At 51.5% G+C, this 23,083-nt stretch overlaps 1 protein-coding gene across 3 annotated transcripts; it reads left to right on the top strand.

Annotated features, from left to right (window-relative positions):
- Positions 1-245: 245 nt before the first annotated feature.
- On the top strand, positions 246-21,568 carry Lhx6 (LIM homeobox 6). 3 transcript variants are annotated; one of them, XM_057755060.1, is made up of 10 exons: positions 246-607; positions 1,765-1,836; positions 2,212-2,394; positions 2,757-2,878; positions 10,687-10,907; positions 13,295-13,395; positions 13,596-13,691; positions 13,869-14,043; positions 17,300-17,403; positions 20,635-21,568. In XM_057755060.1, exons 1-10 carry the CDS (start codon positions 524-526, stop codon positions 20,653-20,655), a joined length of 1,179 nt encoding a protein of 392 aa, XP_057611043.1. In that variant the 5' UTR covers positions 246-523; the 3' UTR covers positions 20,656-21,568. The 3 variants fall into 3 exon arrangements, with proteins under 3 accessions (XP_057611043.1, XP_057611044.1, XP_057611045.1); XM_057755061.1 differs by lacking the exon at positions 17,300-17,403; XM_057755062.1 differs by lacking the exons at positions 246-607; positions 1,765-1,836; positions 2,212-2,394; positions 2,757-2,878 and adding an exon at positions 3,087-3,090.
- The last annotated feature ends 1,515 nt before the right edge of the window (positions 21,569-23,083 follow it).

The raw sequence follows: 23,083 nt of genomic DNA, 5'->3' as shown, positions 1-23,083 counted from the left end.
TGAGGATGTAAGCCCGCCAGTGTCTTTGTATGTTAGCATGTTCCCAGAGTCTCTCTGTAGCGCTGAATTTCAGCGTGTCTCTCTGTGTGTATGTCTCTGTGTCTCTGCCTCCTTGTGAGTGTCTCGCTCTTCTTAGCGGGGAGGGGATTGGTCACGCATGACTCATCTTGAACGGAGCGGGGCTCCAGCGGCAGGGCGGTCGTCGCCGCAGCTGGAAGGGGAGGAGGACGAAGAGGAGGAGGAGGAAGAGGAGGAGGAGGCAGCAGCGGCAGCCGCAAAGGCAGCTGCAGGGACCTCTCCAAGTTTGTCGGGACCTTCTTCGGAGGAGGCAGTGGCGCCCGCAGCCAGGGAGGCCCGGACTGCGTTCAGGCCGGGGGCGGGGGCTGAGGCTGGGCCCGGGGCTGCGGGGCCCGAGCCTCGGCTCTCCAGCTCTCTCAGCAGCCTCTGCCCCCAGGGCGCCCGAGGCCCCCCTCCGCGCCGCTCGCGGTGCTGTGCGCCCGCAGAGCCCTCCGCTTCCGTGCCGATGTACTGGAAGCATGAGAGCGCCGCCCCGGCGCTGCCCGAGGGCTGCCGCTTGCCGGCGGAGGGCGGCCCCGCCACTGACCAGGTGAGCTAACTGGAGAGTGGGTGAGCCTCTACGGTCTCGGGGCCAGCGGGAACCAGATTCAGATCGACCGGGCCCAGTGGCGGGCAGTAGCAGGGAGGAGGGGTGCTGGGTGAGCCCGAGGAGTGTGTGCCTGCGAGTGTGAGAGCGCGCGAGCGGGTGCGGGGGGGGGGGGGTCGCGGAAAGCGGGAACACATTATGCAAATGTTGGAGGAATTTCTCAAAAAGCGATTTAGCAAAGACATAGGCGAATCAAGAGGAGGCGAGGCTAGTATTGTCCGTCTGAATAGGCGCTGATAGCGCCGATGCGCCAGGGGTTGTGCCGGCGCAAAGCTGAGAATCCCGACGCCCGGCCGGTCCCGGGCGCTCCGAGAGTCTGGAGGGTTCTCTTTCATCCTCCAGGAGGCCGCTCTTTTCTCTTTTTTGGCCTCATTTCATTTGCCAATCTCGCCCTCTTTGGCTCCAGGCTTCCCTTGGACTGGCCCTTCCAAAGGCGTTTGAATCGGTGTCAATATCCCCGCTTCAATTTCGCGGCGCGCGTCGGGCGGGAGGGCGGATGCTCCCAGTGCTCTGGGTTTTATTTTTCTCAACCACCACCACTACCACCACCACCCCCATCTCCTTTTTATTTTCTTTCTTTCTCTCTTTTCTTCTTTTTGCATTTTGTGCCTAGAGTAGGAGAAGGGAGGGGTGGAGGGAGAAAAAAATTCGATTTTTAATTACTACCATTAAAAAATCAAATTTGCAATTCTTTGGGCGGCCTGATGGATCTCACTGATTGACAGTTGGAATTGACACTCTGGCTACCTCTTATCTTGGGCATTCACGACAATTTCTAATTGCAGGTAGTTTGTGTGTGTGCGTGTGTTTTTTTTCCCCCCTCAGAGGCTTGGATTGCAAAGGAACTAAGCGATTACTTCAAGAGCCACGGGTTAAGTGCAGGGAGAGGGGGAGAGAGAGGGAAAAAACCCAATCCAAATTCAAATTGCTTCATTAGAGAGACACCGCTTTTGTGGGGAAGGGCTTTAAATGCCCACTACAAAGTTAGGACTCATTGTTCGCCGCCGGTTTATATAACAGGCGCGGGGAGGCGCTGGGCTCTGACAGCTCAGAGCCAGTTCATCAGCCACCGTCGCCTGCATTCCCTCCCCCTCCCCCAGGTGATGGCCCAGCCAGGGTCCGGCTGCAAAGCGACCACCCGCTGTCTTGAAGGGACCGCACCGCCTGCCATGGTGAGTCCTTTCGGCTCTGCTTTCGGCCGAGTTCCCCCAAGAACACAGGCCAGGGCATCTCTGGCTCAGCCTTCTGGCTATCAACCTCTACCCCTGCGCTGGAGAATTGCCGATAGGAGCCGCCTCTCTTTGAACCTTGCTTTTTTCTGGCCTGGAATGTGGTATTTGGCTACTTTCTGCACCCAGGATACGCTGTGTTAAAAGTTGGGGGCCGCCCCTTCTTCTCCAATAGGTTCTTTCATTCTTGTCCTCCAGCCTAGGGCGAGACATCCCTGGCACATTTCGTTGCCAGTTGGTGAGCAAGGGAACCAGATTTGTCTTTACGGCGACTCTGGGTATCCGACTTAGCGCTTCGCTTCCTCTTTCCCATTTTAGGCTCAGTCAGACACTGAGGCCCTGGCAGGCGCTCTCGACAAGGACGAAGGTCGAACCTCCCCATGTACGCCCAGCACACCGTCTGTCTGCTCGCCACCTTCTGCCGCCTCTTCCGTACCGTCTGCAGGCAAGAATATCTGCTCCAGTTGCGGTCTCGAGATTCTGGACCGGTATCTGCTCAAGGTGAGTCAGGATAGGTGTTGCCTGCACGTCGGCGAGCGTGAACTGTAGCAAAGTCCTGAGGACTGTAGGGAAGCAACGCCCCTGCCAGGTTCATTTTATTTGGCGTCCTAGTTCAGCAGCTGATGGATTGCGCAGCTTTGGTCAAGTGTGGGAGGTCTCCTTTTGCCCTGCGTTTTAACTAGAAAATAGAAAGAGTGTATTTCAATTTCCTTGAGCCTCCGTATTATAGAAGAAAACTAGGAAAGCCATACGCCCCTTCTGTGCTTTGGTGTCTCTCTCTGTAAATGAGGTTGGGGAGGCTGGGGGCGGGAGTGAAAGAGGCCCGCGCTGAGCCGACCCCCCCACCTCTGCCCCCTCCCCAGGTCAACAACCTCATCTGGCACGTGCGGTGCCTCGAGTGCTCCGTGTGTCGCACGTCGCTGAGGCAGCAGAATAGCTGCTACATCAAGAACAAGGAAATCTACTGCAAGATGGACTACTTCAGGTAGGCTGCGGCGGTTGGGCCAGGAAGTGCTGGTGCACGCAGGGCTAGCACAGGCGTATCTAGGCTACTAGTGTGGCCTGTGTTCTCCGATTCCTGAGCACTGCCGTCCCGAGTGCACTACGTGGCTCGGGGCACTAGCCCAGCCCTCCGGCTCTGCACGTCTGCTTAAATAGAAGGCTCCAGATGAAGAACCAGTACTAGCACGAATTCGGGTGGGCGATCTGCCTCGGGTTCCTGCAGTCTAACGGACCCAGGTCGCGGTTCTGGCTCGGTCTTTTCAGAGTCTCGGGTTCCAGTTGTGATTTGTCGAGCTTTGACGTCCGTGGTTCTGGCCGGGATCGGTCCGGCTCTTAGCCGCCATCCTTCTGCATCTCTAGCTTTAGTTACAACTTGAACGCAAGTTGTGTCGTGGACTGTCCTGGGAGGGATCCTAAGTTAGGCTCGGGACTCTTGTTTTAGCTTTGCTTGGCTCTCGGTTTGGGACTCATATCTGCTCCCGCCCCAAGCGCCAACGCCACATCTCCAATGCTAGCCCAGCTCCTTGGCACTTAGTCTTAGGCACCAACCTCGATATCTGCCTCCGCCTCAACTTATGCGGTGATCGCGTTTTGAATCTGGGGTCATGACTAGGTCCCAGACTCCTGTTCCCTCCACTGCTCGGCCAGTTTCTGTCCAGGCTTCAGCCCTGCCTAGGTTTAGGTTCTAGCTCTGGGCCTCCAGACCCGCTCTCACTTTCAGAGCACAGCGTTACATTCTACCTGGCTACACTCCGCTGCTGCGATTGCCGAAAGCATGTTCCCTAGCGGCTTGCGATCCATCGTTGCTGGTTGCGTGGTTCCGCAGGGCCTTGACCTTTCAAACTCTTGCAGGCCCCTAGTTTGTAGGCACACGGCAGGCGCCTGCTGACAGGGCCACGGGGTCGAGGTCAAGGCAGTGCCCAGGGGCACGACGAAGGATTTGCCATATCTAGGCAGGAAGTAGAGAATCTGCTGGAGAATGATGTGAAATTGGTTCCTCTGAGCAATGCCTTCTTTCAAATGCTTTCCGGAAGTGGATAAAGCTGCCCTATGATATACACTCCCCTACTCTCTCTCTCTCTCTCTCTCTCTCTCTCTCTCTTTCTTCTCTTTCAAGAGAAGTCCTGCCTGATTCAATCTTCCAGGGAGGACCTCAGTCCCAGAAAGCTTGTAAGTCAGGGAATGTGGTGGGTAGCCACTCTCAGACTCTTTGAACCTCCAGGGACCTGGAAAGAAGTCCTTGAACCTAGGGGGAAGTTAGCAGTATGTGGGACTGCAGTTTTCCAAGAAACCAGGAGAAGCAGCCTTTTCCTTCATGTTGTGGGTGGGGGTGCTCTGCCTGCCTGTCCTTCAGGGAGTCTATACGGTCTGGAATCTGCAGTGGTGCTGAAGACATGTCATTGAGCAGGGTCAGGGCATATAGACAGAGGGTATGTTCCGTTATAGAAAAACGTGTGCCTTGCTATTCGCATATGAGCCATGAGAGCATAGGTCCTGCATGTGACTACGGAAACTTTGTGCGTGCCCCGCCCCTGTGGTTCGCAAGGTGCTCAGGACAGGGGACACATCTGGATGGGGATGTGGGAGGGCAAGTTGAGGTAAGAGGATTGGGACTTCATTCCCCCCCAGGGGTAAGGGTGGGTGTGAAGGCAGAGCTTTCAGCCGACCACTGCTGTGCATGTATGCCTTGTATGGTGTGGAACAAAAGGATGATCTCCTCTGTCTGATGTTTTATTGATTTAGTTTAGACAGAAAATGTATATTACAGCTGTTTTCTAGTCACCTTCTGTTCTAGGCCTAACTCCTATTAGGGAGACAACTGTTTGGGATCCCTTTGAACAAGTCAGCTACCAGGGAGCTCAAGAACCCACCAAGCCAGTGTCTAGACCTTGCATTATAGAATAATGGCTGGGCAGGTGCCTTCTTCTGGCTCTTCTGATGACAAGGGCCGGGATAATCTTACCAACCTTATTCTGTGTCGGAATTCCTTTCCATTTTCTACATGCTGACTTGAGACTCCTTGGATGTCATTCTCTCCAAAAGCCTGAAGGACTAGCCAAATTAGGCTCTTGATCCCATCATTTATAGCCCCCACCAATCCCCGTTCCACTGCACTGGTGTGGTGGATGGCATGCACAGCCAACCTGAGCAGAGGCAGGATTCAGAGCTCTGTGAGGCTAATTATGACCTTGGGCAAGCCACAGCATCTCTGCTCTGTTCCTTTCCTAAGATGGTCTCCTGTACCAAGGAGGCCACCAAGAAGGAGCAGTCTCCATAAAGGCTCATAAATGGCAGTGGATGTGAATGCTTCAGTTATAGCCATTATGGCCGTTGGCAGGCTGGGTGCCAGTCTTGAACCTGTGTTGGCATTTCCCCAGCCTGTCCAGCTGGGCCATTTCTGGAAAGAGGTTCTGACTGATATCCCTTTTCCAATGACAGGCGGTCTCAAAACAAAACCAGATCCTAAGTTAAGAAAATAGCGTGAATAAAGCTCACTTTGCCCAAAAGTGAGGGTAGAGCTGGGAATTTTCTGATCCCTCCTCTCCCTGCCAGTCTCCATACAGGCACAAGTCATCTCTGGCAGCCTCACCAGTAACACAAATAATAAAACCCACGACAGGGAGAGAGAAGGCTGTAGAGCACCAGGCAAGGACTATTGTCTGCCTGAGCAGCAACATAGACTCTTCCCAGAGGGTTGAATAATGGTGTGTGGGAGGCAGAATTCCCGCTCAAGAACTGGGGCTAAGAGAAGGCCAGGCATGCTCCTGCAGGCCTCTGCTTCCTGAACCAGGGTCAAGGGTCTGATGGGGTGTGGACTGAAGTATTCTGCCAAAGGGAGGCAAGAGCTTCCAACAGGGTAGAGGAGACCTGTGAGGAAGAGCGTGCCCAGGGCCCCAAGGAGTGGACACTTTGGGCTCCCAAGAGTGTCTAGCCTCTGACCTTGTCCCCACAAAAGGGTTTTATCCCAGATTCTATCTCCTCTCTTCCCCTTCCCTAACATTGTCTTGTGGATTTTTCTTCAGGCTCCATTGGCAGAGTGGGGTGTTGATGGCTCAGAAATTAGAGAGGTCGGGAAGAAACTCCAAGTTCAGCAGGGAGGGAAGTTGCAAAGCATGGGGGGAAGTGGGGAGTCTGCTGCTGCTTTGGACTTATTTCACTTGTAGGGGGCAGTTGGTTTTCCCCATGATGTGCCCTTGGCCCGGTTTCTGGAGATTTTGGCCTCAGTTTTTCCAATAGCTTCTCCAGAGAACTCACCAGCCATTGTGAGTTCAACTTGATTCTCCACCTCCCTGCTACTCTTGGCAAGATGTGGCTGAAATGCAAAATCACCAATAAGGAAGTGAGGAAGTGGGGTTTGCTTTAATTTCTGTACTTTTTGGTGGGGGGCTTGAAACTACCCCCAATGCATGTGTTCCCCTTATACACACACACACACACACGCACACACGCACGCGCGCGTGCACACACACACATACACGAACTGAAGAAGATTTTGGTGTATGTGTGTGTGGAGGGGGTCTCACATTCCTTTTTTGGAGCATTCATTTTTCCATTACCATCAACAAACACACCCCAGAGCAGCTCAGTGTGCCTACCTGCAGCTGTTGCCCCGTGGCGAAGCGCCTGTGGTCTCCTAGAACATTGTGCCCATTAGAGGTAAAGAAGACCAGTGTGCTAGGAGAAAAGCCCAGGGTCACCCGGTGATTGGGAGCTCACAGTGAGGCTACCTAACCTCTTATCTGTATTCTGTATCTCATTTAATCATGTGATCCACCCGGTATGATACATTATGACAGGGGAAACTAAAGCTCCGAGGAATAAGGCAGGCTCACTAATAAGTGGTGATGCTCAGATTAAGCACCATAGCCACCCGGCTCTAAAACGTCCACCTCTTAGTGTCCCTGTGCCTCTTCTACAGGTGCTACTTTCTGCAACTGTAAGGCACATAGAACGGCAAAGACCTCTCTCTGCCACCGCCCTGATTCTCATCCAATTTTCCCGATTCACATAAAGAGCACCCACTATATGCTTTATGGCCCCAGGGGCAGAACAGAAGTAATCTTTTCAGAAGTTGATAACTAGCAACTTTCCTGAGACCAAGGACCCTGGCTCTTATCCCTTTTCTCTTTGACAATGGGAATGGAAAACAGAGAGTTTTAGGGATGCGGCTGAGAGCCTTAACAATCCAGGGCTAACTGAAGTTCTCTGCTTGGCTTACACCTCTTGGGGGTGGGGGTGGGGGGGAGGCAGTCTTCTCTGGCTTTCCACCTTGACTCCAAGCTCTGTCTCTGGACTCCAGCCCCTCACCACGTGCAGAGAGGCCCAGCAGCAACCAGCTGTTGGGGACAGATGTTGGGGGGGGGTGAGAGAGCTGGGAAAGGAGCCTTGGGCCAGGACCTCCAGCCAGGCTTAGGCTGCTGTTTAACCTTTTAATTGCTGGTTCTACAACCCTTTTCTTTTTAAGGATTTTGATTGAAAGGACAGGAGGGGAGGGAAGAAGGGCTTCACTTCCAATTCTCCCTGTTTACCTTGAGAAATCTATGGCTTTCTGTCTTGAACGTCTAAAACTCAAAATAAGTGATCTCCAGTTTCTTTCCGTCTTAAATGTAGAAGACTCCACCCTGAGGTTCGTTTCCCCACGTAGAAACGAGCAATTTAGTAGGTGGGGAAAGGAATTTCAAAGGGCTCGTGTTTTTTTTTTTTTTTTAGAGGCTCCTTCACCCAACAAATATTACGAGCATCTTCAATGTGTCCAGGGGAAGTAGGTCTAGAAAACTGGAGAATGAGCCTGACCTGGTCAAGGGTGCAGTTCCGCCTACAAAACCGGCTAACCGGATTTCTGCTTTCCACTGTGGGGAGAGGGCTTGTTGGTATTCCTCTGTCTGCACCTCTCCATCCTCAAAGCTCGTCAGGCCCTTTCCGTCTCCACGCTGGAACCCTGGTGGAGGCGCGCAAAAAATCCAGATCTCACAGTGTGGATGAGGGTGTCAGTAGAATCATCCCCCAAACCCTTAGGCAACCCCTCCACAGCTCCCAAGCATCCCTTTCTTGAAGTTTCGTTGTCTTTGCCGCTGATGCTGATTTTCGCTGCTTCCGGAATAGAAGAGTACGGTTGGATTCTCTCTCGAAGCCTGTCGGGCAGAAATTTGTAGTTTTGTCAGACTTGGATCGTAGCTTTCCGTCGCTCTTTTTTGACACAATGCATCTAAACACAGCCACCATTTCTCCATGGATCTAATTGGAGGAGGATGGTTTGGTTGACTGGGCCAATTTGTGGCGCTTCAGTTTAGGGCTGAAGACCGCATTTGAAGTGATGTGCAGAGGGTGTGAATGTTGCTGGCGAGTGGATTACTGGCGGCACTTACCCCGGAGCCAGGGGATGGGGGGATACTATGACCTATCTCTGTAGGCACCAAAGCCGGTGAGTCCCGGGGAGAATGGGACCAGGATCCCATGGAGTGGAGTGTGGGGATAGAGTGTGCTGGGTGCAGAGGACCACAGCCAAAGGCTGCTGCTTCCCTACTCTGCCTTCCTCCATCTCCGATTGGCACTTCTCAGAATTTACTGCAGGAGTGGGCCAGCATTAGACCAAGGCCAATACTGTCCCCCTCTGGGATGCCAGGTGTCCTTATTTCCATTCCTGCTGCTCCTAAGTCCTTCAGCACCTCGAGGGGACCTCAGCTCCCACCATGAACTCTGTGTTGTGTGGAATAAGTCAACTGCGGTTTTTGAATCTCTGACTCCAGGGGTGATAATAAGTTTTGGAGTCTGTACTTCACTGGTTCCAGCATAGATGATGGGGTGCACTGAGCTGGGAGGGGTGTGCTTAACAGGAAGCAAAGCTCTGGGAAAGGCTGGTTGTTCCATCATCCCAAAGTACAAACAATAAAGCCTGCCTCCCATGGGTGGCCAGAAAGCGGTTTCATTGGGGCTACCACCAGCAGGACTGGGGGTGGGATATTGGCAAAGTCTCCATTTTCTGAGGGATTAGGAATAGAGACCACAAACTGTTCTAGACTCCCCCACAGAGAAGCCATGATTTCTGAGGTCACGAAAAGCTTCTACTTGGGTGGGGTAGGTGTTTGACTAGGCAAAGGGCTGAAGCTCAGCCTGAGCAAACCTAGAGGCGTGGGCAGGGTCCCTGGACTCCCTTTGTACCAGAGATTAATGTTGTGGAGTTTGTGAGAGAGTCCGAGGTGATGAATACGCTGCATTCCAGCATTTCCAACAGCCAATAACTTGAATTTGCCAAAACAGGCAATACCATGGTGTAACTGGAGTGAATTGTGCTGGGCTGTTTATCCACACACAGCAGTGTGAGTGTACTTTCCAGAGGAAAGGTGCTGGTTTTGGAGACAGAAACACAAATCCTTTGGCTATTCTTAACCCATCTCCAAGAATGCCAAGGACAAAAGGGGCAAGCCAAAGCTCCAGACACTTAAAGAACAGCGTGATCAGTGCTGATAGTGTGAGCAATGGTGGTAGACTCTGGGGGAAGGCAAGGCCAGGGAAGGAATAACCTGCAAAGGCCTGGGGCTGGGAAAATGTTGGGGGTGGAGAGAACAACAAAGGACTGAAAATGAGCTTCAACTGTGGCTTGTTCAGGGTGGGAGATACTGAAGGTTAGGGAAGAGGTGCCTGAGGAGGATGTGGTCTGTTGGGTTTTGTAAATCCAAAGCATCTTGGACTAGACCCCAAGGATAGCATGGAGCCACCAGAGACTTTACAAGCAGGTCAGGGGACAGGATTCTGTGTTCATGCTAAAATGTTAACTGCTGACTTCAGTGTGGATGATACATTGACACCAATCCTGGAAAGTAGGAGCTGAGTGCAGATGGGGCAGAGAGAGGAGCCTGATGGGGACTAAGCCAGGAAAGACAGCAGTGGGGATAGGTGAGAATGTAAGGGTCTGATATCCACGCTGGAGGGCTGAGTGATTGCTGGTCCTGCTTCCTGGATAAAAGTGTGCACTGGAGGAGACGGGCTTAAGCAGGTGAGGTAGCACTTTAAGGGACTCCCAGCCTGGGATCCAGGCTGTAGCAGCCTAAAAGCCCCCATGAAAATAGCAGAGAAAGAAGGGGAAGGGACAAACAGACACACAGAATGAAAAGAAGACATAAGAGACAAGGGAACATTTGATCTAGACTTTTTTTTTCCAATTAGTATTAGGATGTCATGGGCTCCAGAGTTCAGGACTGCTCGGGTTGACTGCAAGGCACTAAACTCATAGTAGCAGTCATTGCTATGGTCATCTTCATAGCTCAGATCAAGGAAAATAAGAAGTAAAAGCAATTCAATGATCTGTGGGGTCACAAAGTCAGTGAGTGCATGCAGGTATATCCTTAGGAAAACTTCCTCTTTGGAGTCAGGCCTGCTAGGGTCCCTGTCTTTGTGTGGTGTGTGACTCAGCCTGTCCTAGGTCCTAGATTCCTGACCTCCTCCTCTGCAAAATGAGAACTGAGACTAAACTGTGAAGCATTAGAATCTTGCAAGGCAGGCAATGCTCAAAACTTTCCCTGTTTTGTACTGTAGTGTTTTCCTAACACTCATGGAATTTCATAATGAACAAATATACAAATGTTAAGTGATTGTTGAGAATATTTGAGAGATTCAGTAAAGCAAGAAGAAAATAAAAATCCCACTCTCAATCAATCATATTCTTGATAGGACTTGGATGCACGGGAGTAAAGGATTCAACTGTAGGATAATTGCCACGTGAACCCAGGGCAGTGAGTGCCCTGAGCGATAGAGTGGAAGACTTTCTGAACTTTGTCCCCCTTTGTCCCTTAGCCGATTTGGAACCAAGTGCGCCCGATGCGGCAGACAAATCTATGCCAGTGACTGGGTGCGGCGGGCGCGCGGCAATGCCTACCACCTGGCCTGCTTCGCCTGCTTCTCCTGCAAGCGCCAGCTGTCCACCGGGGAGGAATTCGGCCTGGTTGAGGAGAAGGTGCTTTGCCGCATCCATTACGACACCATGATTGAGAACCTCAAGAGGGCCGCGGAGAATGGTACCCAACCCGTCCTACCCAGCACCTAGTCCCAGCCTTTTCCCACCATCCCTAGCACCTAGGTATGGTCCGCACAGTTGTACCCGCTGAGCGGTCCTTGAAATACCTGAAAGTGGGTTGGAGGCGGGCGCGGGGAAGTTACACGTGAAGCATGCGCTCTGGCCCCATCGTTTGTGTGGTCTCTACTGGTCCTTGCACGGCAGCCTACAAGCGCATTGGCCTGTGGAGCACCCTACCCAACCTGCCAGATATCTGAGCAGTCCTTTCCACTTCCTTATGGGTCATAGGAAGCCAAAGGCTAAGGGTGGCTCATCCTGGATCAGGGGTTCTGAATATAAAGGTTTCAAAGGGACCTGTGGAGACAGGGCTCCACCATACAATGCCAACAGCTGAGGTTTTCCTTTTTCTCTAAGGGATTCTTCCTGCCCTACATCTGTGCAAGATATCTAGATGATGGTCTAGAATGTTCCTTGAATCTCCTCTGGCTTTGACATTATGACCTTTTCCAAGACATATCTCAGGATCAGGGTGAAAATCTTCCAGCATGCCAGGGGGGTTGGGGTGATGTATAAGGGGAGGTGGGGACCCTAGTGGATCTGTGGGCAGAGGCAGCATAGTTCTACTCTCAATGTGGCTGGCTGTGTAAGTCCTTAAAACACTTTTAGGAGCTTTGTGCTATCCGTAGCTAGGAAAGAGGCAGAGGTTATTTACGTCTAGGAGGTCTGCTAGGACCCTAAAACCCAATGTTTTAACTATCATAACATAGCACACTACACTATGATACTTCATTCCTATGCTCCAGAACCCCTTCAACAGCCAGGAGACTCCTGAGATATGCTTGTCTCTGTGAGTTTCATTTTTCCCACCTAAAAAAATAGGCACAGTAGCCCTTAAGCTGACTGATTTTCTTGGGATATTAATATTGCACAGCTCCTCTCAAGGAGCATGGACCTCCCTACCTCAATGTCTGGGTACCAGTGGAGGGCTAGTCAGGGACCAACAGTTCCTGGCCATGGCCTCACCCAAGGTCATCACTTTCTCCTGCTGGGATCAATAGCTAAATGGGGAGCAACTGAACGTGGGGCACATTGAAGTTTCCTGTAGTGCTGGACAAGTAGGCAGTGGAGCTGGGCTGGAAACTCGGGAGTCAGAACTTCCTCTACACCATGGCTAATCAGTAAACCACAGGCTCCTTCACTCCTGGACCACCCAGGGCCACCCTTAGTCATGGTCTGCCGATGACATCCTATGCGGGACAGCTTGAACACTTGGAGCTTCTGGTCACCCACCATCAGCATTAGCCATTGCTTTTAAGTAAAACAACACACACATTCATTATAGAAAAATGAGGAGAGGTGGTTAAGAAAACTTCGAGATGTCGTTACTCCCTGTTTACATTCCCGGTTTTTTCTTTGTACATATAGTTTTTCCCTTCTGCATAGTTCTTTCTCCCCATTAAAGTGTTACAACAAACTGTGAGCAGAGGTTATCCCTAAGTGGCAGAGTCACTGGTAACTTTCCCCTTCTCAGTGCTTGCCAGAGTTTTGGGCTTTTGATAAGAACAGTGTATTATTTTTGTATTCAGAAAAATGAAGTATTAAATGGGACTATATCTGCTGGTTTACAATCATAGCTGCAAAAGTTCTATAAAACAGACAGTACCTAAGATATGTTCTAGTTAGTAAACCATACTTTGGAGAAGGTAAAATGTAATTCTTTTAAATACTTCAAAAGTTGTTGGGTGTGGTGGCACACACTCCCAGCACTCAGGGGGCAGAGGCAGGTGGATCTACATGAGTTAGAGGCCAGCCTGGTCTAAAGAGAGAGTTCCAGGACAGCCAGGGCTACACAGAGAAACTCTGCCTCCAAACACCAACAATAATAATAAATAAATGAAATAAAGAAAGAAAAGAAAAAGGCACTGAAATACCGAAAGTAGAAAGTCCCCACAGTGATACTCTTGGAGGTAGGCCACTGGAACTACTGGAACCTTCCCACCTCTTCCCTTCCCATTGTTTCTGCGAAGTTGGGATTATAGCTTCTGCAACTGCATGCTTTTGTTTTTATCTCCACCTTGGTTTCTCTCCAGCTTACCTAGGAGGGACAATAGGGTCAGACAGGCTCCAGATATGAGATAGAGAATCTGGGGTTCCCATCCAGGAACTTTCTTCTTTCTGAGCCTTAGTTTCCTCTCTTAAAAAAAAAAAAAAAAAAAGGCGATAGTATTGAGAAGTGCTCTAGGCTCGGGGACTATGACCTTGGGATCCCAGCTCCCAGCCACCTCGCTCCTGACCCTTCCAGGGACAAGCTCCCCCCCACCCGGTCCTTTCCAGGCTGCCACTAGAAGAGATGGGGACGCGTGGTCAGCCGCTTCTGTCGCCCCCCAGGGAACGGTCTCACGTTGGAGGGGGCAGTGCCCTCGGAACAGGACAGTCAACCCAAGCCGGCCAAGCGCGCGCGGACGTCTTTCACCGCAGAGCAATTGCAGGTACGCAACCCCGACCCTTCCGCTAGCCCGGAGACGAGTGGGCGGGGCCTAGGAGTGGGCGTGGCTGTGTGGGACTGGTGACTCCACCGCCTCCTGCGGGGACCCGCGGGAGGCCGCGCGGGCAGAACTGCCTGGGGCGTGGCCTCGGGCCCCGAGCCTCTGATTGGGCGGAGGTCTCAGGGCCCTCGTGTGTTCCGCAGGTTATGCAGGCTCAGTTCGCACAGGACAACAACCCCGACGCGCAGACGCTGCAGAAGCTGGCGGACATGACGGGCCTCAGCCGCAGGGTCATCCAGGTGGGGCTCCAGGGTCTCGGCCTTCAGGTCTGGGGCGGGCCTCGGGGCGAGCGCTGGAGCTCATAGCGGAGGGTCGCGGGTGCACGTGGCCGACCCTCTCCAGTGTGGCCTAGGTCCCCTGGCGGCACGGCTGACCCTTTTCCGCGATTGCTGAGACTGCGGAGGCTGTCGTTCCAGGTGTGGTTTCAGAACTGCCGAGCGCGTCATAAAAAACATACACCGCAGCACCCGGTGCCACCCTCAGGGGCGCCCCCATCCCGCCTCCCCTCCGCCCTGTCCGACGACATCCACTACTCTCCGTTCAGCAGCCCCGAAAGGGCGCGAATGGTCACCCTGCACGGCTACATCGAGAGTAAGTGATAACGATTCTGGGGCCGCAAGGCCTGTGGGGAAGGGGACGCTGAGAAATACTCCTCGGTTTGTTGGTGGGGTGGGAGGGATCTGAAGACTAGTGGATAAAGATGTGAGGGGGGGGGGTGTTAATTTCCCGCTCTTCCTTAGTGGGTCCGGCCCTTGGTAGAGGGAACAAATAGTAAAACTTCAAGCAGCCACTGTGTATGTGCGTGGGATGGGGCAGGAACCTGCGTTCTGACGAACAAGACAGCCTATAGGAAAGATGCCAGGTGGGAGTGTGTGGGAATACTGGAGCCCGAGGAGCATTGCCTCTAAGCAAGCTGAGCTCCGAAGGGTGGGCTAGACTTACTGAGGAACATACAATGGGGAACTCAAAGTGGGCAAACCCTGGCTCAAAGGGCATCCTGGCATGGGCGCATTTGGGGAGCAGAGGCCAGGATGGCATGACCACCCAGGGCTGTGAGGCCTTTGGACAAGTAGCAGACTCTCCTCCAACCCTTCCGTTTCCTCATCTGTGAACTAGAATAGCGATACTGCCTGTCAAGGATGTTGAGAATTTAGTGACATGGGCATCCATCAAATGTGTACTCTGAGTGCCTCCTGTGTTATTAGCACTGAGATAGAAGAGTCAGTAAGTAGGTCAGAATTGCACTGCTCCTGGGACTCACATTCCAGTGACGAGGGACAAACATCTCCATCTCAGTCTGTCCCTCTCTTCCTCCTCCCTCCTTCCTGGAGTCCATGTGGGCAGGATAGCAAGTGATCCCAATAGGGACAGCAAGGGTAGGATGCGGGTGGGCGGTGAGCGCTCGAGGGTGGGTGGGTCATGGCGAAGCTGGAAGCGGAATGAGTGAAGGTATGGACTGGATTTCTGAGAGCCAAGCAGTCACTGAGAGACACGTGAATCTGCTACTGAGCAGGTGCTTATTACAGTCTCTTTTCCTTTGGGGTCGTTTCCTCAAGCTGGGTATGACCAAAAAAAAGTCATACACACGCATACTCTCAAGCAATCATCTGTGAACTCCAGCTAAAAGGGGAAAGACGGGACCAAACTCTTGCTTAGAGAGCACCTGCCTTGTGCCTGAGGCGATGCCTTCCGAGGCTCTGAACATCATTGGTCATTATTCCATTACACAGACTAGGAAACCAGAGGGGCTACTGTTAAGTTCCAGGAACTCGAATGACTGAGTGTGGACTGTGGCATTGTAATTGCCTGGGATCAAGCTACAAAGCTCCTTCCTAGCTTGGAGACACTGGGCAAATTTTTTAGCTTCTTGGATCGCTAGACAGTTTCCTCCTTCTTTAAAACTGGGGCAGTGAGAGTAGCCCCCCTCAAAGCAGTACTGTGAGCAACCCTGAGATAACTGACTTAAAGGCCCCATTTAGCACGTACAGGCTAAGCATCAGCTGCTTTGCGATGCAAGGGGTAGAGCCCTGTATGCTGTGCCAGGCTGCCAGCTGGCACTGTCTCTAGACAGTTCCATTTCTGAACCTTCTCACCAGGAGGGACACTTTCTCCCTTTTGTTTCTAAACAATGACTTAATGTTCAGCCTGAATAACACCTATTAAACACTTGCTGAAGGTGCCAAAGACTAGGGACTCTCTTGGCAGCCAGCTAACACTTGGTGTAGAGCGGTAATGGGTCTAGGTGACTTCTGTCGGGAGCGAATCAGGACTCTGTTCATGTATTCTGCTGGTCAAGCCTAGATTTGTCTTTGATTCTGGAGAAGTCAGGACATGCGCACCTCTGCCGCGTGACCAAGGACAACCTAGCCGTTTGCCTTGCCGTGAACTGAAGACAAGAAGTTCAAGTTGTGAACTTAGAGGGCTTAGAAGTGGGCCCCGCCCACCCATTTACAGTCAACTAAATTCAGTGCTTAGAATCTAATTTAAATAATTGTTTTTTTAAAAAAAAACCTTTGGAACCAGATTCCAGAAAATGTACAGACACAGTTATTTGAATAATTTGAAGCTGTTCAGAAATGTCTTGTAAGAATTAAATAGGATTGCCTTACCCTGCAGAGGAGAGAATGGTGTCTCAGGCACAGCAACTTGACCCAGCTGACTTATCGCTTGCAAGTGTCTGTTTAGGCGTCATTGTGAGCAGGCAGGGCAGCCTGCAGAAGAGACAGGCAAATGAATGCTTAGCTATAGTGGTAAGCAGGCTGAAATGCGTGAGAGATTTGGAACAGAACCAATAATAAACTTTTCTCAACAGTTTTAGATGTTGGAATAGGGTATGGAAGTTCATTCAACCAACATTTAAAGAGTACCTCGCAGGCATTGGGGAGATCACTCAGCAGTTAACGGTATTGGCTGCTCTTTAGGAGGATAAGGGTACCAGCTGGAGAGATGGCTCAGAATTTGAGATCACTGGCTGATCTTCCAGAAGACCCTAGTTTAGTTTTCCAGCACCCACATGGCAACTCACAACTGTCTGTAACTCCAAGATCTGACACCCTCGCACAGACATACAGGCAAAACATCAATGCAGGTAAAATAAAAATAAATAATTTTTTAAAAAAAGAGGATAAGGGTTTGGTTTCCAAAACTCACACAGCAGCTCAGTACTATCTGTAACTCCAGTTCCTCCATGGACACAAGCACATGCAAGTAGTGCGCAGACATACATGCAGGCCAGGCACCCATATGCATAAACTGAAATAAGAAAAGAGTGCCTTGTATATTCTATGCCCATCCTAGGTACCTGAAAGCCAGTAAGATCAGGTGTGCATGGGGGAATGTCATAGAGCCTGCATTCTAGTTGATGAAGAGACAATATTAAAAAAACAATGAAATTATATGTAACTTGGGTGATTAGGGCTAGTCAAGAAAAAAAATGAAGTGCGGTCAAGAAAAAAAAATGAAGGACGGGCCTGTTTGTTGGGCTGCAGTTATAAGCAGAGCAGTGAGGACAGGATCTCCTAGGAGGCAGTTCATAACCTGCCCTTGTTGATGCTTTGGAAATCAGAATGTGTGGGTGAGGATCTGAATAGATGGGTACATCCTTCTTGCAGGAGGGCCTCCGGACATTCATATAGGAATGTTGACTTTGCAGTGAGCTGGGCTGTAGCACAGGAGAGTCCTACACATGCATGGCATTGCAGCCGACTCATTCGGGGCCATTCCCAGAGCCCCCCACAGAGCTAGAGCCCTGGGTTAATGATCAGACTTCAGCTTTCTGAGCACACAACAGGTGGGGATCCTGTGTGGTGCCTGGGGAATGGGCTCCAAGGCATCCTCTCGTCCACAGGTCAGGTACAGTGCGGGCAGGTGCACTGCCGACTGCCTTACACCGCACCCCCTGTCCACCTCAAAGCCGATATGGATGGGCCGCTCTCCAACCGGGGTGAGAAGGTAAATGGAGCCTGGCTGTTTCTGGTGGGTCAGAGCCTTCCTGCTGGGAATGGGTTTCTGGCAGTATTCCCTGTGACTGAATGGGTACCATGCCGTGCTGTGGCAGATCACTCAGGCCCCCAGTGTGTCCCCAAGGCAGTCATCAGAGCAGCTTGGTGTGTGTTTCATGTGCTTGACTTCTCTGAAGTCATCCTTGTAGGCTGCCCTACCCACTGGCAGCAAAACTGTCTTATTTATCTACTCTGAATTTACTCATGCTTGGAGGTTCTGGAGAGGGTTTCCACTTCCTGTTTCGTATTCCTTTTTTTCTATTCATTTCTGCCTGTTGGCAGTACCTAGTTGTCTAGGGCCGCTGGGTCCCAGGAAAAGAAGCCCACGTGTGACCCAGGGTCCACTGGCAGGGCCTTCTCCGTGGTAGCGAAGCTTTGGTCACTCCAGGATTAATACTGAATTTAGTAAGGGTGCACAGATGTCGCTCAGTCTCATGGCTTGGTTTAATCTTGTCCACGTGACAGATGAAAGTAGCTAGGTCTACTTTAGATGTAGCCAGCAGTGGGTAGGAACGTCATCTCTAATAGTCCTCAAGGCTGTTGTCCCCAAGCAACTCCTTATTTCAGACATGGAGAGCCAGAGGCTCAGAGCCTGGGTGAGGGGAAAGTGGTGAGAAACAGAGCCCTAAGGATGCTAGGATGCAGGTGGGGGCCTTGGACTTTAGCAGGCATCTGGGTGATGGTGGTCCTCAGTGGAACTGGGCAGGGTGATCACGTGGGAAGCAGGAAGCTCTTGGTGTGCCTGGGAATCCCAGAGGCAGCTTAGGAAGGTGCTGATCCTAAAGCCAGGGGTAGTGAGGAGCGCTGGAGACCAGCATGAGTGGTGCTTGGGGAAGAGAACACTCCTGAGGAAAGGTCTTCCTCACTGCTTTCTGAAACCTGCTGTGCACAGGGCTTCCCAGGAGGCGGGAGCCATGGGGCAGGGGCTGGAGGGTGGGGGTCCAGATGGCCCAGCAGGACGGTATAGTATCATAGCTTGAGACTCTGGTGAGCAAGCTCCAGGAGGATGAGAGCTGCTGGCTGTGGAGCCTAGCACTCTGTCCCTTATAAAGTTAGCACTTTATAACCTTGAGGTTAGCACTTTATACTGGCTGACACCTCCCAGCTGTCTTTGGTGTGGGCATGGCCTTCTCTTTTTCTTTCTTTTTGGCGTTTTGTTTTTGATTTTTGAGACAGGGTTTCTTTGTGTAGCCTTGGTTGTTCTGGCACTCACTCCATAGACCAGGCTGGCCTTGAACTAATTCACAAAGACCCACTTGACTCTGCCTCTTGAGTGCTGACTTGAAGCTGGACTCGGCACTGGGACTGTACAGGGAGAGCACATAAACTCTGCCCTCAAGGGCTCTGTGGTATAGATAGGTTTTGGGCAATTACATTGTAGGGTGATGGAGCAGACAGAATGGGGGACAAACGTGACCCCAGAAGATTCAGAAGAGGGAGTGACAAGCTCAAGGGGAGAGGCAGGGAAGAGAAGGGCATCCATGTCAAAAGAGCAGCTGGTCCAAAGGCATGGAGAAGACAGAGCTAGAAGGACCGCTGATGCTCAGTGTGGTTGAGGCCCAGGAAGGTGGGGACTGGTAGAGACCCAGTCCCTGGAGTGAAGGGTTTGAGTCAGGAGCTGCAGCAGTGCACAGGGTTGAGCTCAGAGGAAAGCCTTTGTTTCTCATATGCTGAGCTGAGCTGTGGTTGTGTCCAGTTCAGTTTGAAAGATGAGCCAGGCTGGGTGATGGCAGCTTGGCTCTAGGTTCTTGGCCTCTGGGTTTGTTTGTTGAGCCAGAATCCCTCGCTCTGGGATGTGTCCCCAGTTTTGTAGCCAGAAGCTCTGTGGTACAGTGTGTGTCCTTCCTTCATGACCTATTACCCTCTTGCTGTCAGGCCTGCTTGCCAGCTCCTAAGCACCTCTCCTAGCCACATCTGCTCATGCATGTGCATGAAGTCTGCCGGCTACACATGTAGGGCGGGACAGACGACAATTTTAGCTTTCTCCCAAGTCCTTCTGGGAAACCTCTGAGGATACCAGAGACTCCTTGGTGCTGGTCCACTTGTTCACACTAGTGCTGGCAACCAGGTAGTGTGGCGCACGCCTTTAATCCCAGCACTTGGGAGGCAGAGGCAGGTGGATGTATGTGAGCTCAAGACCAACCTGGTCTACAGAGAGAGTTCCAGGATAGCCAGGGCTGCAAAGAGAAATATTGTCTTAAAAAATAAAAGCCAAAAAAGAAAGAAAAAAAAAGAAGGACTAATGCTGTCCTGGCCACCCCTGATCACTGGAGCACGGTGGAGCTTCCTGAGTCCATGACAACATCATTTGGCCCCACATACCTGTTAAGTTCCGAGAACTACATTTCTTCCTGGTCATATACCCTGATCCCATAGCTCTAGCATGTAGAAGGGTCTTAGAAGTCAGGGTTGGTTGGCCTCCATCAGGTGGAAGGAATGCAACCTGCAGAGAAAGGTCTGACCAGAGTTATTTCCTAATAGGAGCTCAAAGCCAGGGGTCTGAAGTTTAGGCCCAGAGGAATGCTGTGTGAAGCATAGAGTATGACCTGAAGTCAGGTGATCCAGAGTCCCAGATCAGCCACTTCCTCCCCAGAAGACCTTGAAGTACAATTAGCTTCTTGCGACTTGAGTTTCTGCCTCTGCTAAATGGGGGCTCTAATCGTTTCTGCCATCCTACAATGCCATAGAAACGGGAGGCAGTGTGTGTGAGGAGCCCACACAGGTGCCTGGTGCACAGAAGGTACTCAGCAGCTCTTGCTTATCAACATCTTCTCAGTGCTCCCCTATACGTGGGAGATATGGATGCCTGAAACTGTGACATGATAAGGCTCAATTCATAATTGGGCAAGTCAGAGATCAATAAAATGGCAAATAACAGAACAGTCACAATATGCTGTGTGACTGTGCTGCTTTGTTCCTGGGGTCCAGAGAAGAGCACACAGTGGCTCTCTGCTGCTGCTCTGCTCAAGAGACTTTGCCATCCCGACTTACACATGAGGAAACGGGCTAGGAGAAGGGAAGTGAGCTGCCCAAGGTCTCACAGGAAGTAAACTGAGGGATCGGGTTTAAGCTCAGGTCTAAGCTCTGGAACCCCACCATTGTTCTCCAGACCTTGAGGTCCCCTGGGCTGCTTGGTGGGAAACGCACCAGCTCAGCCACTTGTGTTGCCCTTCTCCTGCAGGTCATCCTTTTTCAGTATTAACGCTACCGGCACTTGCGCATCTGTCCATGGGCACCGCACAGCTGCCCCTCAGCCGCTGAGATCAGCATCCAGCTGTGGCCAGGGATCCACCTCTGCATACACTCTGACCCACTGCCATCCTGCCCTCTGCCAATGGTCACCCCAGCCCAGGCCCGGCCTTTTCCTCCCCTGCCAAGGACCAGAACCCACCAGGAGCAGCAGAGACCCTCTCTGAGAAAGCAGGCTCCCTGAAATGTACCATCGGCATGAAAACAAGCAGCCTGCCCTCCTCACCAAACAGGAGTCATCGCTGACGTCAGCTGGTCACAGCAGCAATGGCAAACTGAGTCGCGAGTCACCAACAGTCTCCTACTTCACAGGTTTTCTCCCCCCCCCCCCACATTGGCCTTTATTTACTACTTTCTTAGAACCATCTCTGAATTCTGAATAGCCAACAACCCCCAACATTATATACTCTGTTGCTTTTGTCTGGAAAACTCTACAGTGTTTGTGGGGTGTCCCCAAAGGAAAGCTATGTTCTAGTTTTATTTGTCTGGAAAACTCTACAGTGTTTGTGGGGTGTCCCCAAAGGAAAGCTATGTTCTAGCTTTATCATTTCCATCTGTCTGGTTATGTCAAGTTAACTCAGAAAAAGAAGAGATCCTGACCAACCCTGAGAGGCCCAGTAGGGCGGAGATGGAGGCCTGCCCAGATGAAGAGGCAGAGGGGCAGGCAGGGGTGGATGCCAGAGAACACCCCCCATTGGCATGGAGGAGTGGGACTGGGTACACTGGACTTGGTGGGGAGCTGACCGTTTCAGCTACCCAGCAGGAGTCAAGGCAAGGATGTGTACCATCTGCATAGTGACACTGCTGAATGTTTGGGTGGGCTGGCATCAGGGACCCTTGTAGACCACTTCTCAGTCCTGAGAGGAGGGCCTGAGCCAGTCTTCTCTGGGGGTGGGGTGGGGTGGGAAAAGAACCCAGTGAAATGCTGGTCCAAATATTAGTTCTGATTCATGCTGGAGTGAAGAGAGGTGCCCATGGCCTCAGTGAGTAGCCAAGCCCAGGATTTCAGCCGGCATCTTTGCAATTTCCCCAGCAACTCTGAGCAGAGCCAGCTCCACCCATTCCTGAGAGCAGAGGCCAATTCCAACTAAAGGTCTCAGGGTACACAGGGCCCCTTATGTTTTCAGGGGTACCCATTTGTCCCACACTTATCCTGTGATTACAGAAGCACTTGGTGGGCTGATGCACTTCTCACATGAGGCTGCTAGCAGCATGTTTCGCCAGAGTCCTCCTCCTTGCTTTGAGAAGGAGACTCCAGGACAGGGAAGGCAAGTTTCTAGAATGAATGCAGTTGCTGTCCTTATTTCACCCGTGACAGACATCGCTAATCTATCACAGCACTCTATCTCACCGAGTCTGTATAAGGTTTCAGAATCCCCATGCTTGAAATTAGCACTTGATGAGAAGCACTGTGCTGTTTGCTGTGGGACCTGGAGGAGGGTTAGGCATGGTGCCACCCCGGAAGGGAACTTTCATCATTTCCCTTCCAAAATTGTCAGCTGACTGAGGACAAAGAGAAAGCACCTCCCAGAATGCTGTGTGGTTCAGTTCAGAACTCAGGCAGTAGCCTGTGCCAGGCACTGACTCAAGCAGGCGGAACCTGGCCTGATCTGGCTTTGGGGAACCCAGATCTTCCCTCTGATTTCGCTCCTAATGATCAAAACCCCAATTGCAACCATGTGGGAAGTGGCCAGCTGAACCCAGGTCACTCGTACCCACTCTGCCTTGAGCCTTCCCCCGGGGTCTAATTTTTGTGTGGATCACATGGCAGTAGCATGTTGCAGTTCAAATGTCTCCACTACCCTGTTCAGAACAGCCTGGGAATGTACAGGCCGTCAAGGCTATTTATTTAAAACTCACAAAAAAGGGGGAACACAAACGGAAAATAGTGAGCACTTTTTTTGTAAACCAATGTCTGTTTTGTTACATTCCTTTCATGTCGTGCTTTGTAAATGTCTTATTTGTGTAATAAATAAAGTTAATGCAAGTAGAAGTGCTGGCACTTAAACCCAGAATATGATGGGGTTCCATTTCTTTCTTGTTCTTCGGTTAAGGACTTAGGTCTGAGCTGCCGGATGGCGCCATAGCCCAGGCAGTGGACAATGCTGAGGGACGGTGACAGGTTTCTTCTCTAACATTGTGTCATCCCGTGGATTGCCTGCTTTGTGGGAAGCCAGGCTGGTTGTTGACCTCTGTTCTGCTCTCTGAATGCCAACTGTCTGCTGTGTTCTGTGCTGCTCTGCCTCAGAGAAACCTCAGTCTGGCCAGTGCTGTCCACAGACATTTCTCTCATATGCTGGGGAACTGAGGGGAGGCATTTGAGCTGGATCCAGTCCAGTAAGATACCCGGAATAGGTGAAACGGGAAAGTGTTGGGGAGGG

Source organism: Chionomys nivalis, chromosome 22 (assembly GCF_950005125.1).
Source record: "Chionomys nivalis chromosome 22, mChiNiv1.1, whole genome shotgun sequence".
Taxonomy (NCBI): domain Eukaryota; kingdom Metazoa; phylum Chordata; class Mammalia; order Rodentia; family Cricetidae; genus Chionomys; species Chionomys nivalis.
This window is presented reverse-complemented; position numbering and strand designations above follow the sequence as displayed.